General features: G+C 33.5%; 2 protein-coding genes across 5 annotated transcripts in view; one reads left to right on the forward strand and one right to left on the reverse strand.

Annotated features, from left to right (window-relative positions):
- Window positions 1-15033, forward strand: part of LOC105253544 — a 28740-nt gene extending 13707 nt beyond the window's left edge. The window contains exons 2-9 of one of the 2 annotated variants that reach the window (XM_011261652.3): window positions 8055-8291; window positions 8991-9103; window positions 10455-10564; window positions 10700-10778; window positions 11346-11482; window positions 11903-12049; window positions 13312-13528; window positions 13987-15033. In XM_011261652.3, the coding sequence (XP_011259954.1) occupies window positions 8055-8291; window positions 8991-9103; window positions 10455-10564; window positions 10700-10778; window positions 11346-11482; window positions 11903-12049; window positions 13312-13528; window positions 13987-14185 (1239 nt within the window). In that variant the 3' untranslated portion in view covers window positions 14186-15033. Of the gene's footprint in view, window positions 1-8054; window positions 8292-8990; window positions 9104-10454; window positions 10565-10699; window positions 10779-11345; window positions 11483-11902; window positions 12050-13311; window positions 13535-13986 lie in introns of both variants that reach the window. The other variant, XM_011261651.3, reaches the window with a different exon arrangement.
- A 3345-nt stretch (window positions 15034-18378) lies between these two features.
- The window catches only part of LOC105253546 (laccase-5), a 112838-nt gene continuing 111591 nt past the window's right edge, over window positions 18379-19625 (reverse strand). For all 3 annotated transcript variants that reach the window (XM_025410032.1, XM_025410033.1, XM_011261653.2), the window contains one exon: window positions 18379-19343. In XM_025410032.1, coding sequence (XP_025265817.1) covers window positions 19174-19343 — 170 coding nt within the window. In that variant the 3' untranslated portion in view covers window positions 18379-19173. The remainder of the gene's footprint in view (window positions 19344-19625) is intronic.

Raw genomic sequence — 19625 nt, forward strand, 5'->3', positions numbered from 1 at the left:
GCTTCTAAGGGGTTCTCTCTAGAGAAAAGACTATATTGCGACATCTTCTATCACAAGGATAATTTATAGAGCTTCAATGAGAAAATTGATCTATTTAATTAATTATTCAAATGTTTACATAAATAGATATATTTTAAATTTATTATAATTTAAAGAAACTTATATAATTTATTTGTACGAGAGATATAAAAAAAATTCGGTATATAAAATAAATATTCCCTCTTTTTAAATAAATATAAATTATATATTAATTAAATACATATTAATGTATAAATAAATTACTTCTTATTATTTGTTATTAATATATTAAATAAACAAATTATAAATAAGATAAATTATAAATAAATTATATATAGATATGTAACGTTGAAAAATGTGGTGAAGTAAAAGCAACTTTAATTTTGTTGAAAATTAAAGTGTAATACGCGATATAAAAGAACGGGAAAATGGCGTGTCTATAAAACATTTTCAAGATACGAGAATTCTCAAAGTGCTTGCAACTCAAGATACAGTTAGAATTGGAACTCCTTTCATGTAAAAATTCTGTTCATTTCTCTTGCGTGATTCTCTTGTTCCCACAGCTATCTCGTCATGTGACGTATAATGGAAAATTATTTTCTCCGACACGGTCAATACGAGAGATTTTCATGTTCATGTTCCCTCTCGCCCACTTTTTTTTCTCTGCTGGATGACTTTAAAGATGGATTTAATGCGACCTGGTAAATATCCCGCTTTCACTTGCACGCTTTCGAGTTTCGAAAGATTGCCTTCGGAAAAAAAGTAAAAGATGAAGCGCAGGCCCATCAGATATCGCAGAAATTTAATAATTAATTACGCACATTGTGCAACCTGCAATCTGATAATCGACGGCATCGGTTTATTAATTACTCTCACGGGCTATACTTCGTACAGTTAATTTGTATTACTATGTATATCGAGCTTCGTAATTAGAGTCTTTTTTTATAATTACTCTGTTCGAAAGCGTAATAATTCTCATATATATTAATTTACAGCGCTCGCGCATTTCCAAACAATTTTAGCAACGAATAACAGTGCATTCTTCTATGTTTAATTGATTCTTATAAAATATATAATGTATATAATAAATAATATGTAATGAAAATATATAATGAAAATATAAATATATAATATACATATAATGAAAAATAAATAATATAAATTTATAATTCTAATAAAAATTCAAGAAATTTAATTAATATTAATCAATTTAATACATAACATAAATAAACTTATTATTCAAATCTTGTAAAATAAAATTTATATAAAAATTATACTTTTTGTTATTTAATAAATTATACGTTGTGTAATTTATTACGTGCATATCTTGTCAAATATAATTCACTCTTAAATTACGTGAAAATGATGAATTTTGTATACTTATATTATTTTACACGCTTATAACTGGAAAGCTGTCCACATTAAGGACAAACGATGGTCTTCTCTGACCGTGCAACACCGGTTTCATTCGGAGCCGAGAGAAAGCGGACGACGGCCAAGACATCCCGCGTATATATTCGGGCGTACAAACGTAATGCGAACGTAATTATCTCATTATTGCGTAAACGGGAATCTTTCGAAGGACTCGACGAGCCGTAAAACTCGGAACGCGAAACTGACGATACGATACGATACGATGCGATAGGACGCGATGCGATGCGATGCGCGAGATGGGGCGAGATGGCGATGATCGTAAATTGCATACATATACACTGTGAACGATGCACTTCTGGCAAAAATGCCGCAGGGTTCGGTTACAGCGGGCGCGCGTTAAAAAAAGGACGAGACGAGCGGTTAGACGAAGGAACCCGAACGAGCCAGGGTCAATAACATACGTTTTGAGACTTCGGCTTCCTTTTTCTTCGCGAGATAATTCGAGGGCGGGCACGAATGCAGCCTCCGGGCGAAGAATGCTCTTTCGTGCCGACGACGCGTTGCATATATCGTGCCTCTCGCATCCGCGACGAGATACAATGACATTCAGCTGCGTACCGTGACACGAGTAATTGCCCTCTCAATTATTGAAGAACGTATGCTACGTGCGTAGCAGTAGACACAAAAGGAGTAACACGTTCGTTACTATAGCGCAATTATTTACGATCGGGCTTCGCGGAGAGAAGGGAGATATGAATTAAAGATGTGACATTAAAGTATTGTATATATATACCTTGTATCTCTGCCTCGCATAAGCAGACAAATCGATATATTTTATCCCGTACTGGTGGCAGTTATCTGAAATAATGACTCGCCTAGCTTTCTGCAAATCGTAAAATTACATTTATGTAAATAATGTAAACAGATACGTTACTAAGGTTGTAAGACTATAATTGTTATATAGTAAAATAAACAATTTTTTTTTACCAAAAAGAATTAACAAGATAATTTTTCTTCATTTTGCATTTTTAAACTTATCATTACTCCCTACATTTTCCTTTTAACTCTTTCAAAGTAAAGAGAATCTTCCTTTCAATCGCAAAAATTTGCATGTATCGTCTTGTATGTGATCTTTAATAAAGAAGACGTCTGCGGACTGTAATTGCACCCTGCTGCTTGTCTTCTAAGAAATGAGTATTGAACATCTTTCAGCATTAGAGGAACGAACGGATCACGTAAACAATTACTATACAATTAATAGCCGTTGCAGGAGTCCTGCTGAGTCAGGGGATACAATTGTAACGTCGATATTCATACTATTTCTCGCGTTTTGCGAGAGTGACGTGGCTGCATTGTTCCTCGAGGACGTGACTTCCTCGTGCCTTTGTAACTTCACTTATGCCGCGCCTCTCTCGCACATGTATTGCGGCTCACACGCAATACTATTCGACGCCGTTTTCATTTGCGATTCTCGTTACATACGCAAAAGGTAGAGGAATTGTAGGATAAGCTCGATCAGCGATGCTGAACGCGACAATGATAACCATCTGAATTTTATATCTTGTCCTATATCTCCTCGTCCTTCGTTGAGTTATTCGTGAGGCGAATTCTTGAATCCATTACATAGGCTGCTCCAATCTCAATCCCGACTGAGAGATATGAAATGTACTCGATATACAATATTTTAATGTACGTTTAAAAAAAATTTCAAGCCACAATAGCAAATGTATGACTTCTTAACTAGTAATTAAATAGAGTGCAAATAATAACTAATTTCTACAGGAGTAATTAATTAAAAATTTTACAAAATTAAATAAGCCACTCTAAAAAACGAAAACGTTAATTCTTCTTTTGCGCTGTTTTAAAAATTTGTAAAAAAATGTTGCGTTTTTCATTTTGCGGCTGATGATTCATTATCTAAATATCTCTGTATCTAATTGCCCATCGTTTCTGATAGTAATTAACCGCGTTCATTAAGGGATAGCGTACTTTATTGGAGTATCTTTATTAGCAGCTGTACTTATCACGAGTTGTATCGAAAGAGCGTACAAAAAAAAATCGCAGAAGAAAAATTTCTAAACAAGCATCTGCAAAAAAATTACAATAATTACATGCATATGTTAAAATTGATATACAATACAATATTGAGAAATTGATATATTTTTACTCTGCGTAAAATTAAGAAGCTTGGTTTCCATTATCGCTTATAATAATTAATTTAAAATTAATTGTATTAATTGTAAATGTCTTGTATCGATCTTACAATAATTATTTCTTTCACCCCTCGCATCTACTGAAGAAAAAAAATAATTTTTCAATGATATAATAAGATTAATAATTTGATTTGTTTATTGTAAATAAAAAAAAAATAATTATCTTCTTCTCGAAAATATGTAAAAGGAAAGATTTGAAATTCGTCAATAAATATGTTTCTCCAGAGAAGGGAAGGCGCACAGTCTAACTTGGTCGCTTGCTCGTTATATCTTATTCCTTGGCCCTTATATCGCTCGCATTCCAGCCCTTATTTATCGAAAGACACGTCGCCGACAAGCCGAAAGTCCCCCGATCGACAATCCGACAGTGAGAGGAACGATCCTGTTTCTGCTGGGGCTGGGTTTGCCCGCGCTCGGGGAATGCGTTGAAACATCGCGGCCACGAGCGCGGCCGGGATTAAATCTTGATGCATTGCCGTTATCCACGCGTGAATTTTTACGCTCGTGCATTAAGGCCCGGGCGAAAAAATTATCAATTTATTGCGCGCGCGGCGTCGATACGCGATAGCGTTTGCTCGGGCGCAACCCTCCCGGCGAATTATTAATTGCCGGCCCGATCGCAATTGTTGTTGCAAACGAGTTCCCGTGCTTGTTTGCGTTGTATAACCGTTCGTACTTATCGCGATCTGGCCGCCGCGATGTCGTTAGCTGGCGCGTCTCGCAATTATTCAAAATTTCGTTTTTCTTTCGAATCTAAAATTTCCCTCGCTGAAAAATAGCCTCGGCGATTAATTTGATTAAAAATCGCAACGAGCGATTTGCATTCCTCGCGCATTGATTTATGTCCGACTGGTTTCACGCGAGATCGGTATGCGTGTACATATTAATCCGACCGACTGATAAGCGACTAATCTATCTCCTATTGTTTGCGTTGCGATTACGTGATGTCAGCCTGTTATTTTAAGCCTGTCCATTCATGCCACGCGCATTTTCTGAAAGATCACCGCGTGTGTGGACGGAAGTACCGCGTATTCAAAGTCGAGCTGTTTAGCCGTTGAACAATAATTGGCGCGCGCACGATATTTATAATGGGATATCCTTCAGATGCGGAGGATAAGAGTCCAGTTTAACAGGCGGAACTGATGTTTCCGCGCCGAACGTTCGCGCGCCGTTACATCGGCTCTGGCTTTATGTAACCGTGCATAATGCACATTATTGCACCGAATTATTTATTTGCCATTGACCGTATGCTTATCGTGCGTGATATTAATACCGCAGGAAGTTTGAGAGCACGAATTCTTTGCCCAATTAAATGTCACATAACAGTAGGCCGCGAATTCCGCGAGTGCGTTGCATACTTTGATCATTCAATGTTGCAAGCTATTGTTGCTTCAGCCATTATTGAAGCGCGTTAGCATATTAATATTATAATGCGAATATCGATTTCAGATTTTATTTCACACGCCTCGCTGCATCCTACGATTCTTTTCGGTTTAAGTAAAGATATATCTGAGAGAAAACCTAAGCTTCATGCGCACATGTTATATAAATCATATTTAATAATTTGATATTAAAATTAATAATAATTGTTATTTTTTATTTTAATTAATAATATTATAAATATTAATTTTTATTTTAACTAGTAACTATTATTTATTTATGATATTTCTCGAATTGAGTATGATTTATAAGAGTAGTTTGTAGAAAGATAAATACTTTTGCAATAATCTGATCTTGATCATCCGATTCTTTACTTTCTTATACTTTCTTATACTCTTCTAAATTTGCTGTTTCATCTACGATGTTGGAAAGATATTTCTTTACGTAAACGCGCTACACGCATTTCGAGACATCGCGAACAGTCGTACAATTTCCTGTCAGACGAATGAACGCGCGTCGTTCGAGCAACAACGCGAGTGCTATTAAATTATACGTGCATAATGTCATACGTTGCCGGACCGCCACGGGATACGACTCTTCGCAAGGCCTTGCCCGATGGCGACCACGATCCTCTCTCCCGTCCGCTATCGTATACCTGTCATCGCACACGTAGACAAAGCATCCGCCGCTAATCGAGGACCGCTAAGCCGCCTTTCTTCTTCGGCGAACAGTTCGCTCGCGAATCAGAGACTAACGACTGCTCCGAGATCCTCTTCCTCGAATAACGTCGGAGCATTTAGGACTCGTTTGCGTCCTTGCCAAACGCCTACGTGCGAATCTTTGTCTCGCAGGCTTCGAGCGAGATTGTCAGAGATAGCAAAATTGTACCACTTTTGGCACATTATGTTGAAAACTATGTTGAAGAATATTGATTTCGCCAAAGGCTCTTGAATCCTCATTATGCATATTTCGAAACTGATTTTAAATCCGATAGAATCTGAATAAAATTCTCTCTATTTATAATTTTAAATATCGTGTGATATAAAGTACATTTAAAGAATTAAAATAGATACAAGATATTAGAAGTTGAAATGCATATGAAATTAGATGTAGATTTTTGTTTTGGAAAATTCTATCATAAATTATAGATTATCTAAAAAAAGGTTTCAGACAATTTTCTTTACAAAATTTTTAGTAAATTTATTAATTTTTAATTTAATTTGATGATAATAAAATCTTATTCTTAGATGATGTGTTTGGATTCAACTTTTATTGAATATATTATTATTGTCACGTTACAAAATTATTTCTTATTTATTCTATTTTTTCTTATAATTTTCTTTTTATTTATAAACTTAAAAAATCATCCAATTATAATTATAATTATTCTTCTAATTTATATGGGCCAATAATTGTTTAAATATATCATTATGAAAGTCTAATTTTATCTTATCAATCTTTTTATTTTTAATAATAATTAATGATTTATTAATTATCTTTCTCTATTTTTCTGGACTAATCTCTAACAAACAATTTAAATTCAAAATTAATTTTATTTTCTTGTCGCTATTTTTTCTTAATATTTCTTTATTTATTATTTATTTTAAAAAATTAATCTTTTAACTCTATTTATTTCTAAATATAAATTTCAAGAAAGCAATTACATTTTTTATTTCAATAAATTAATTTTTAATAATATTTTAAATTTATATAAATATTCACTAAGCAATGTAACAATTCTATCAATATTTTATTTACTTTTTTCACTCTTCTTCATTATTAAAATTTGCTATACAAAATCATTATCATTACGAAAAATTGATTAATTTATGAATAAAAATATCTTAGCTTTTTCTAATAACTTTTTAATTAAACTTCCGTCTCCTATTAATATTTCATATTTATGAAATTTTGGATCCTTTTTAGAATTCAATTTCTAGATATTCAAATTATCAATGGATTTTTTTTATCTGTACATTATTGCCCCAATACAAACTATACATTTAAAAGAATCATTCATATTATTCAAAATATCAACCTAGGATGATTATCATATTATTATTGTCACTTTTATATTATTGTCACGTTACAAAATTATCATATATTTCTTAATTTGATATTCTGAGTATGATTTGCAAAATGTCTGATGCATAATCGATACACAATAAACCGTTTTTAACTACCCTTATAAAAATAACTATAGAATTAATGCTGTCGTCGCCTAGTAGTCGTATCGATTCGGAGATATTATATTAATCCGAGATTAATATCAAGATCATGTCACGGATACGCGTCTCATCGCGCGTATTCCTGACAGTACAAACGCGCGTTATTCGCGTTACGGTGCGGTCCGGCTGCGTGAAATTGAAAGTTAGCGTGGGCCGATCGCTACTGCCCAGACCGGTCCAAGTTCGCTCGTACATTAAGTCCGTGATCCGGCCTGAGGAAATATCATTGGTCCGCGTTCGTCGAGTGCTCCTTAGCGGGATAGCGACGGGGGTGGAGATCGCTTCGAGTCTCGCACGATCCGGATATCGCGCAAAACAGGCCTGGCGTCACAAAGAATGTAGACACTCGTCTCGTTTTTCGCGGTTCGATATAATGTCACGAGATAAGAGGAACGTAATTCGCGTAATTTTTGCAATTCTCGCAAAAAAAAAAAAAGAACACGGTACTGACTCTAAATGTCTCGTTACATACGAGCGAAATTTCTCGATGATGAAAAAAAGCGACAGGCAAATTCCGACAGGTTTTACTTCCGTAACGGGCCACTGAAGCTCGTTGGTGCAACGTATTCTCTCACGTTTAGCTTCGGATCGACACATTAAGAGACCCGGTTGGTTCCCGATCCGAGACCGTCTTTCTTCATCGGTGTTGCACGACCGTGATCTGGAATCGGACCAATCGCCAAGCAGAGCTAGCTGATGTTGTTGGCGCAACGCTGACCCTGATTTAAATATTTATGAATCGCGGAGAGGACGCGTAGGAAATTCCAAGGGTCGAGGAGAGCTCCTCTTGTTTTAAAACGCGATAATTGGCGCCGTTTGAGTCTAATTTCCTTGATTACAGGTCGCCGGACAATTATTGGACACGGAGTTCCAGCCGACGGTGACGGCAACGTGCAAGGGCGGCTACATGACGATACGCGTCAATCTCAATCAGAGTTTCGTAGGCGCGGTCCACGCTCGGGATCATCGAACCCCGCAGTGCATGGTATCCGGCAACGGCACCACGCACGCCACCCTGGGCATCAACCTATTCGCGTCGCAGGACAGTCCCGAGTACTGCGGAGTCCTCGTGAACAACGTAAGGCTTCTATGATTATGGAAATCGTTATGCGCCAAGGGCGGTCGAATTATGGGACACGAAGAGCAGCATTGACTGCTCCTTAAAATTCCGGAAAAATCAGCCATATGAATTGAACGAGAAGTAACAAGGAATCAACTCGTTACATGAGTATCTTGCTGCGTAAACAGATATTCCGCTGCCCGAGGTGCATTCGCGTTTTCGCGGAGATGCATTTGGATTGAAATTAATATTCGCCTTTATTTATAACCGTGACAAGTTCCAGAAAATTAATTGTTTCGAGAAGGTTGGATATATGCTAATTTATCTAGCTGGCTGCTTTAAACGCCTTGAGAATAATATAAAAATTGGTCATACATGTATATGGAGATGACGATTTGCATTTGAATCCTTCGCTCTTCGCCGAGATGTTTGTTCTGCAAATGTAACGACTTTGTGTAGCCGAAGACCTTTCTCGGTATAATATAACTTTTACATACTCACATCCACATATAATTGAAGATTTACAAGAAATTCTTGTATATTTATTATTTTATTTATTAATATTTATTAATATTTTTGTACTTTTGAAAATAAAAATTTGTACATTTTTTTAATGATGAAATAATGAAATAATTCAGATATTGTAAGCGTGGGAAATATTTGATTGTTTAATATATTGTATTCTTCATCTTATATTTAAATATGCTAATATTACAGCACACAGAAGAACGTTCCATTCCCATTGCCGTTAGAATACATAAAACTCTGGAGCTGGCGGACGACAAATTTTATGTCATTACGTGTGGAAAGGCAGGCTTCAAAAATGCCAAGTAAGCTATAAAATTTAATTATAAAAAAATAATCCGTAAAAAAATAATATAATACTTTATAAAAAATCTGCAACATAATCAATAAATTAATAATTTAAAAAATTTGATTCCAAGATTTTTTTAAATTTAAATATTTACAATTATTTTCTGTGATATTTCTTTCATTATTGCATATCTCATATTATATTTCGATAGTTTTATATTGGATAGTTTTTCACTAGCAGATTATTAAAATGACAAAAGCTATATTGATGCTGTATTTATATTGATTTATGCTATTTATGGATTTTCCATAACACTACCATTAATAATCGATATACGATAGATTCTGTTAAACATGCAACAAATAGAAGTAACTCGTACCAGCGGCTTAGTACTATCACAAACAGCTATCTAAACGGGAAATACCATTCGCATGGCTCTTAATCAATCATTAACAGCCGCGCGTTTTCTAATCGTTCACTGATATTTGCCATTCGACCGTACATTTTCGCTTTTGCATGCTGATCATATTTAAAGATACTTTTCATTTATAAGAATGTTGAGATATCTCGCTCGATCGATCGCCTGAATAGAGTTGGATACAATTGAATGCTCTCTTGTAAGACTTTAGTATTCCGCAATATCGGTTTTGCTAATGATAAATAAAACTGCTTAAAGATTCCATGTAATATTCATTATATAATACAACATCAAGACATGTATCATTATGAAATATTTCTTTGATTTTAAAATATTAAATATTAGATTAAATATTTTTTTTTAAATATTAGATACGATTATATTACTATTCATTTGCCATTTATTGTTTTTAAAATTAAAAAATAATTTCCGATATCTTAAGATACTGACATTTTGTTTACTTATATGTTCAGAGAAGGACCGTTCGAGCGACAATAGAATTTAATTAGATGCAAGAATTAGATAAACGGAACGATAATTTGTATGCCCATGACGCTGCGGCTTACCGCAAGTCATTTTTTATTCCGTGCAAGTGTAAAATGCGGTCAATATTTAGTATACAATTGTCGTCGAATAAGATACTCCGCAAATGACAATTATTTTTTTGTCGGAATAATGTTATATATATCCTCGAAAAAAAAATTCTCTTGAATCAAATCGTCTTAAAAGTCGAAATATGATCCATTGATTTTTTTTATCTTACCTAACGTCAAATATGTATTGATTTTTTGACATCTTTTTTGTCATATTTATATGTGCACTCACTTTGATCGCAATTTCCATAAAGTCCACGCGCCCTGTCATGATTCTAATAATAAAATATACTATGAAACGCGCATAAAGAGAGAAATCCTCGAGTGCTTAAAATAAAACAACGCCTTTTGCATAGAAATGAAACTTCGCTGGTCTCCTTGCGCCTTCTGGATGAAGGTGTCAGAGTACAAGAAGCTATATACGGTCACAACTACACTCTGCGTGCCGAGATTTCACGTCCAGACGGTTCGTATCTTATATCCCATTCCGTCGTTTTGCTTTTACGTCCAGTATAGATACGGACACAAGTCCAGTTAGTAGTATTTCTTCGCGGGATCTTTTATTTTTGAAGCACTATATCGTTAAACATTCAATTTGCAGGAATGTACGGGATTCGAGTCAAGAATTGCTTCGCATTCAACAAGCTCAATTCCAGTGTACAGCTTATAGATGAGAAAGGGTAAGTGTATGATAAATTTTTTCAAAGAATTAAGGATATATTATCAAATTTTATGCTTATCGCAAATATTTGTGTTATAAATATAAATGTTAGATATTTACATATTTGATATACAAATGATAGTGTACATGCATTCATTGAATATAATTAATAATTTATATTGAAATGAATCAACAATATAATTGATTTTTTTTCGTTTGAAAATTCACAGAGAAGAAATAACTTTCATGATAAAATAGTTTGCTGTAAGAGTTAAAATCATACTTATTGTTAACAGTAATTTTATTAAAATTTTAACTACTGACAAAATCTTTATTTTACAAAAGGAAAACTCTCAGGACTTCTTGGTTTAATTAAAGTTTCCTTCTTTCTCGAAGCAACTTTAGAACTTTGCAAATAACGAGATTTAAAAAATAAGTAATTTTAAATTAATTTACATTTATTATTAAATTAATTTCGATTCTATTTCTGCTGCCGTAGATCGATAGAAAAGGTATTTTTTTATTAACGTAATGTCGCTTTGATGATTGAAACGATATACTAATTGTGGCTCTTTTTATCGCGAAGCTGTCCCGTGAAAGTTCGAATGACGAAATTCATATACGATCGAAGCACCGGTATAGCGGATGCCACATTGTTCTCGATGTTCCGGTTTGCCGACAGTTCAGAGGTGCATTTCCAATGCGACATCGCCGTGTGCAGAGGTAAACTGATCCGTTGAATGATTTTCCATTAGCATTTCATTACGAATGTGGGTTATAAAATGGCATTCAACTTTTACGACTCGTTGGTATGTTGTGACATATTGTGTGACAGATATTCCCGTTGATTTTATGAGGAGATGCTCTTTGCATTTCAAGTTGTAAAAGTCTCAATCTTCTTAGAATGAAAATTTTAACAATTAACGTCACATTGATTTAGTTTTAGTGTTATACTAAAATAAAATGCCAAATTGCATATAAAATATTTTAATAGTATTTTTTTGCTAATCTATTCTTTCCTGTAAATTATTAATACTTTCATTAATAAATGCGACAAATTTCTGAAATATAATTATTAATCGACAATATATGAGCTCGATAATATTTCTTGTCGCAATATAATGAAACAAAAATTTATGTTAGGGAGTTGCGGTACTCCTGTATGTGAAGGAGACAAAGAGGAACTAATAAAGGGTGGCTCCTCCCCTAACGGACAAAGTGTTAATGGCGAAGAAGGAGTGCTACTTGCTGGAACAAGCGTTTTTGTTCTTCAACCAGGCGAAAAACGAAGTAAGTAAAATATTCCGTAAAGAAGTTCACTATTATTGTAATTTTATACGTGTTTTGTCATTTTATATTATCATAACATTATGATATTTTATTCTTAACACATTTTTATTTTCATTTTACATATAAGGAAAACTAAAGTATTAATTTTTAATTAATTAACAATCTTTCGTCCTTGCATTTTTCTTTCTTTTCTTAAATTTTTTTATATCCATTAATATTGATTAAAAATTATTATAAAACGTAACATATAACAAATTAATAACATATCAAGTTGATACCACTTTTTATCGATCAAAGTGAACTACTTCTTGCGAAAGTAAAGTGAAATGCTCTGCAATACTGAGATACGTTCTGTAGTTAATGAAAAAGAATCTAGCAACTCATAAGCAATATATATTGAAAAATATAAAATAATCAATTTCAATCATTCTAATATTAAAAAAAATTGCTTCTTCTCGCTCGAAAATTCATATAAGAAAAGCTTGAGAGGAGTTTATGAGAAGATTGATGAAAAAACAGTCGGATGAAACTGGTTGCAATCAGCTGTAGTTTTGACATATGGTCGTGACAGGAAAAGTGTATAGTTATGTCGAGAATGCGTGGTCTGTTTTTTTTTTCTTGATTTCCTTATTGCTCCTCTATGTTGACGTTTACATCTTTATCCCTTGCAAGATGGTTGTTTGTCGTCCCTCTTCGTCATCTGACCTGCATTTGGATGTCGTCTCGACACGCAACCTATATCCGGGGGCTGTCATCAAATTATAATGCGTGTTCAGATATAAGTGATCTTATTATGCTTCTTACACTTTGTGCTTAGATTTAAATTTTTTTTGTTTTTATCAGACTTTTACTCAATCCTGTGCTACAATTTTCCAGCGGTCATCAACAATATCTTCGCGAATTTATGTCATTAAATTAATTATGTCGCACACTAAAAATAAATAGATCATTTTTCTTCTCGTTAAGTCTGGATAAAACGATGTACACAATGTAATTTTCAAAATAAAATTAATAGTTATTCTAAAACTATTAAAATGGATCGAAAAAGATTAAAAGAATTTATATGAAAAATAATTACGTAGCCTATATTTTTGACTATCCTATAATTGACTCTTTGTATTTACATAGAACAGCTATTTTTTTGATTCAGAGTCATTTGAACAAATGGAATTTTTACATCAATATTATCGGTATTTCCGTTACAAATACATGAATACCTAACGCAATACGAAAATTATATAATTGTTTCTCTTTGTTCGCAGTTGTACAAACATTGTACGATGATGGCAGCGTGCATCCGCTTTGGCTTCTGTGGCTGGCGGTGGCACTCGGGATATTATTCCTCATCATGCTCATTATCAACATATTCCTATGTTCGGCAATGACCTGTAGCTGCACCCGGACCGACATTATCGAGAAGGAGCCGTCAATCATCGAGGATTACGATCCATACCGCAGCTGGCACGGCTCTCAATACGGGTCGAGGTTTGACTTAATTATCTCCTCTACTAGCCACCCTCTCGCGTGACTCGCCGACAAAGTATCTCTCTCTCTCTCTCTTAATTGCATCAATAATATATGATTATTAGTATATAACCGTGTGTCGTCTACACACACGCTTCAACACTTCAACACTCGGGCCCAAGTAGCTCGAATTGATCATTGATGAGCTAATGTATCCCCGTCAGATTAAAAGTGATGTAATTGATATATATTTTTTGATGACTGATTGCATGTTTGATGATTTTCTCTTTTTTTTTTTACATCGTGTTATCGTGAAGAATCTTCAGTTTAAATTGCTGATCTGGCGAAAATGACAAGTATCGAACTTTCTGAGTTGTACTTAAGCAGAATCACGATGATGGCAATTAATATTACAGATTGCATATCATGACGCATGCGATTGCGTGCCTGAACGAAACCTTTCTTGTATTCAGGTATTCGTTAAACGGCAAGCAAGGATACGCCTCCGGGGGATCTACCATGAATTCTACGAGGTCAATATCGACGAATAGCGATCACTATGCGATAGTACATTCCCGACCAGGAAGCAGATACTCTGGTCCTGGACAAAAACATCATCATCATCACAGAGGACCGCCGTCCAACATCGGTTCCCATTATTCCGGAAAGTGACGTTTCCATTAGTTTCATTTATCAAAAACTATAGAACTTCATTGTTTTCATTAATGTTACTTTAATTAAACATGAATTTTACGCGCCATTAGTGGCATTATTTCAATCGCACGAACGACAAGGAATCGATTTAAATGTAAAATATCACCGATACAATCTTAGGATCATTTTTATATTTTTAAAGCATTCAATCAATTAAATGATATCAACACTTTCTGTCACACTCGTTTAAGAGGTAGACTTAAGTCGATGATCATCTATTTTCTGCGTTGAGACAAATATAATAAAAAAGTTATAAATAATCAGCGATTTAGAAATTTAATACAATAGCTTGTCCATGATTGACAACGCGTAAATAAATTTTATGCGATGCATATCAAGAGAGTGTTAATATCTAAAATTTGATATCTAGTGTGTGTGAGATGAATACTAATTTTCATATCTTGCCACAATTTGAAATTTTCCGTCTATGAAAAATAGAATAAAATTATATAATGTTGATATACCTTTTCGTTTCTCTTGCAAGAAAGTTTTTATTTTATACTCTTGCACTTGTTAATAATATCAACGATAATAAGCAACGCGTGATCGAATGCGGATCAAATATATTAACGAGATAAATTTTTTTATGAATAAGCGCGATTATATAAAACTACGCATCGATATTTTTATATTTAGCTTTATCATTTGTGAAATGATTCTCGTGTGCTAGACTGCGTATATGTATCATAATATATATAATAGTCATAAGCATAGGCACTAGCACTTAAAATTGCGCAACATTGATCCTAATTAAGAGAAATACTAGTTAAATGCTTTTTGTACATAAATCCATTAATCTAAAAACACATGTGCCTTTTATTTCTACCGGCAAATATCTTCGGATATCCAAATAGGAATCCAAATCTTCAGTAATCCATGAATACTTTCTTATGAGCATAGAAGATAATAAGAAATAGCATTAATATTTTCATTAATATTAAAATTGAAATTTTTCTCTAGAATGACGTTAGGCTTTTCATGTTTGATAATAATACAATCACGATTTCTTTTTTCCAAACTTTGTTTATAAATCTTCATCTATAATGTTGTTTTCATCCAATTATCCGAGATATTTAAATTAAATTACATTCCTTTTATTAATGTCTCGACCGTAATGACGCGTCATGCGATTAACTAATTTCCTAGACTTGTGATTTTTTTCAGAAAACGATCAACAATAATAACTATCTTTGTATCTTATAATTTCTGAAATGATATAAATTCTACGTAAATAATATACGTCGAATAAACGTATTATTAAATGATTAATAATAATAATTTGTTATAAAGCGTGCACATATTATTTTTTTCGCGTTTCCATTTTTCTAGAAATATTTTCTCTACTTTCATATTTCATTACTCTCTCTTTCTTTTTCTCTTTAATAAACTTCTAACTTACTTAGCTTTCATTTTAAATAAGCGGATTATTACTATGCGAGAGAATTATATTACATTTTCTTTGCAAAACATATTCATTGTACATATCCATTTTGCAAAGCATGTAAATTGAACGGATTTTATATAAAAGAAATTTAGAATCCATCATGTATGAAGATTAAAGAACGAATCATTAAGATTTTTTTGAAAGAGGAGAAATATAAATACAATGGAAATATTAAATGATAGATTGCTATTTTTTTAAAACGATTTATTATTAAAAATACATTTTTAGAATAAAATATACGAGAGAATAGTCCGCAGAGAGCGCGCAATAGACTTATATGCATCTATACATGAGCATAGCTCTCTCTTTCTCTTATTATATCTATCTTTCGTTTTTTAAATACTTTATATAAAATACGAAAACTCTCATTTGCTTATAAATGGTAACTGCCAGTATGTATACGGGTTTAGTAAATGAGTAATTACACTGAGAGAAGGGATTATTAGCTACAGAAATACTCTTCAATAAAAGGAAAAAATCATCAGCATTACAATATTTACAACAATCAATGTGTACCTGCTTGAAGAATTAATCAGAATGATAGACTGGAATGATAGACTATATCCTTACTAATGAGTGCATTGTTTTTAATAAGATTCTCAAATTAGGAAGTCAAATTAGACAATAATTTGCGTGCAAAAAGTTTCAAAATGTTATTATTATAAACTATCTCGATAAAAGAGATTTTTAATGAAAACAATTGAACAAGAATTGTCCTAAAAAATGTATAAAGACTTTTATAACATTCTCTGTAAAAATCATTTCAACCACAGCCTAAGCAATTTAACTAGTGTTATCATAAGTTGATCGCATATAATTGTTTAGCTGTCTTTTAAAATTTGATTAATACGTTAGACTTATACTTTAGGTTAATATTTTACAAGTATAATGGAGCAAATATAGTGTCAATTAGGCCTAATTGTAGTAATATCACGTGGTATAAAGGGTTCTACTATATTTTTGAATAATATATATAATTAGTTATCATAGTTTTTTTATAATAAACTCATAAAATTTATTAAATAATTATTATTCTTTTCATAATTTTATAATAATTATTAGATATAGCGATATTAAACGGTATATCAATTGACTTGATTATCTCTAATATACATATATAATATAATAATATGAATATCATGATTATCTCCGAACTGAAGCTCTATTTGTAAGTACTCTGCACTTCTCATTGCCTGCGAATGACGAAGCATGATTGATTGTCGATGATGAAATTGTAATTCTCGACCACTTATCGTCGAGCCACTGAATTTCAGCGTCGCTTATAAGAAAACGATCGACGTATTCGTGCTACAATTAATTAAACCGCAGGTACGTGTTCTCCATTATCTTTCTTGTAAACTATCTCTTACTAAGGATAAAACAAGGAATATTGAAAACAGCGTATATTTGCTATCCCACAATCCGTGTCCGTTCGAGAGTAGACCGATATACTCTGTTAGTCTATGATTGCTTGAATGAGAGTATTGAAGATATATCCTCTTACACGATGAATTTGCGTCGGTTTCTAAATCGCGCTTCTTAATCCTAGGAGCGTTTTTCTCATCGAAAAGAAAAACGAACGGCAGATTCGAGAAAGCGATAGATTTAAAAACGGACACGTTTCGCGCAATTCGATGGCTTAATGCAAGAAGTTTGCAATTTAAAATAAAGCTCTATTTAAAAAAAATCATATATTCCTTTTTTCACACCTTAACTATTAACGATTTATGCTATGTTAAATACGATTATACTATTTATTTTTATAATTATTTTAATTTTTTTGCGCTATATTTTTCTTTTCTATTAAACCATCGAATCATCGAGTGAGTAATTTCGGTAATTTTAATGAAATGAATTAGAAGTTTATCTACAGTATAAAGCACACACGGGTGAGTGTGCGATCATCTCGTATGTGTAGTGTGTCTGTCTGTATATTAGTCTATGTATGACTGAATGATTTAAGCGTTAATTGTGTACGTATTAATGTAAAGTATTTTCCATCGAAAATGGAGGCACCATGAATAAACGTATAGCTATATTGTTGCGCTGTATGTATAGCGCGACATTTTAATCATAAAGTGTCAGCCTGCATTTGAATATTTTCAATAGAGTAATCTTGGGACGCTGCGTTCGAAAGTTAATACACAAAATAAAAGCGAGAAAATAAATAGTGTATCAATATACGTTGATGTCTCGTGCAAGAGAAGAATGATAATCGTATTTATTAAGGAATTCGCTGCCGCGTTAGCTTCAGATCATTTCGTAAGATTTTAATAATCGCGAATTTTGATACTTTTAATATAATTCTAGGCTGATGGAATGAAAACGTATTTACTCCCCTAAGAAGCTATTTCAGGAGCCTGGATCTGTCGAAGGAAATTTGTTGCCATTTTCGATCTTGTGTTATCTTTCACCAACCTATTTTTATATCTCTTTCTTTTAAAAGAGACGAATGAAAGCATCTAGTGAAAAAATCGCAAGGATGATTAAAATGATAAATCAGGGAAAGTAGTGTCGAAAGATTTGCGATTAATAGAAAAAAATTAAGCGCTATTAATTTAAATAAATATTATGCCTCTTGTATTCGTGCACAAAATTAATTTTATATTATTTTTAGACCTTTTTATAACACAATATCTCCAAATATAATTTTATAAATCGTATTTCGCGATCGTACAGGTCCAGCCTGCTGGAAGGAGCCATTTATCCTCGTGATCCACTACTAATCGAATCGCCGTCACAATTATTCGGCGATCATTTACACCCATTACTTCCGCATTAACATCTCGTTAAGTGTAGTGACTATTTCTACATTATTTACAGAGCGTTACAAACGTTAATCAGTAACATTTGTACGTTTCCAATTATAGATGCTTCACTCGCCACATCGGGATTTGTGCTTCGCCGTTATATTTGCGAAGCAACAGCATAAATATTCAGTAAATATTTCTAGGGGATGTCGAAACATGTATTACATGATATGTGTTTTATAATAAAACAGATTATTGTGAATTATATACGATCAGGAAATATGAATGTATCTTCATTGTATGGTAATGCAAGAATAACAAGGAATGTCGTGCAGAAAGAATGACAGTGTGACGGATGAAGCATCTGAAACATAATAAATTATCGCCAACGTAATGTCATCATCGTCTCTGAGAACGCTCGTCGTTCCGCGACGCCCAGCAGGACATCGATCACCTTTTGTTAACCCGTTGCCTCACTAACATCCTCAATGTATCTAACTCGCCTTGCCATTTCCTTCGTTCTCAGCCGGATTATGTAAGGTAACGGGTCGACACCCGTCGAATTCCTTGCTCGCGATCGCAATCTCGAGCAGAGCACCTAGAGTACCCTCGAGAGTAAAACCGACAAGGTGTTACGTAGTTGAAAGAAAAAGAATATTACAGGCTCGCGCTACTTTACAGGAATATGCTACAAGTATCGTATGGACTTTGGAGCGTCTCTCTCAGCTCGCCGCTCATCAGTCAATCATGCATCAGTGGAACGTGTTCAATGATAATGGCGGTGTGATGGGCGGCAAATGATCACCGCAGACCGGGAAATTCGGTGGTATCGGCGGCAGATCCGCGTGCGTCCCGACATGAAGGATCAGATTCATGCCAATCAATATGTGGAACAAGAAATGGCAATGGAACAGCCAGTATCCTTGAAAGAAGGAGATATTCCAATATTAATATAATTTTCGCTTATAACTTCTAATGATTAAATTGAAAGTCAAAATAATAATGGTGTGTCTAAGTAAATCATTTAGGTAAATTTAATAAAAGCAATGGCTATTGACTTTATCTTTGACAACATTGGGAAGATTACTTTTAGGTCTGTTCGCAGAAAATTATTTCTAAGATCGTCATAAAATCAATACCAACTTGAAAACTAATTGTAAGACACTTTACATGCATAATATTTTTAGACACACAACACAGTTAG

Source organism: Camponotus floridanus, unplaced genomic scaffold, assembly GCF_003227725.1.
Source record: "Camponotus floridanus strain SB8 unplaced genomic scaffold, Cflo_v7.5 scaffold3, whole genome shotgun sequence".
In the NCBI taxonomy this organism is placed as follows: domain Eukaryota; kingdom Metazoa; phylum Arthropoda; class Insecta; order Hymenoptera; family Formicidae; genus Camponotus; species Camponotus floridanus.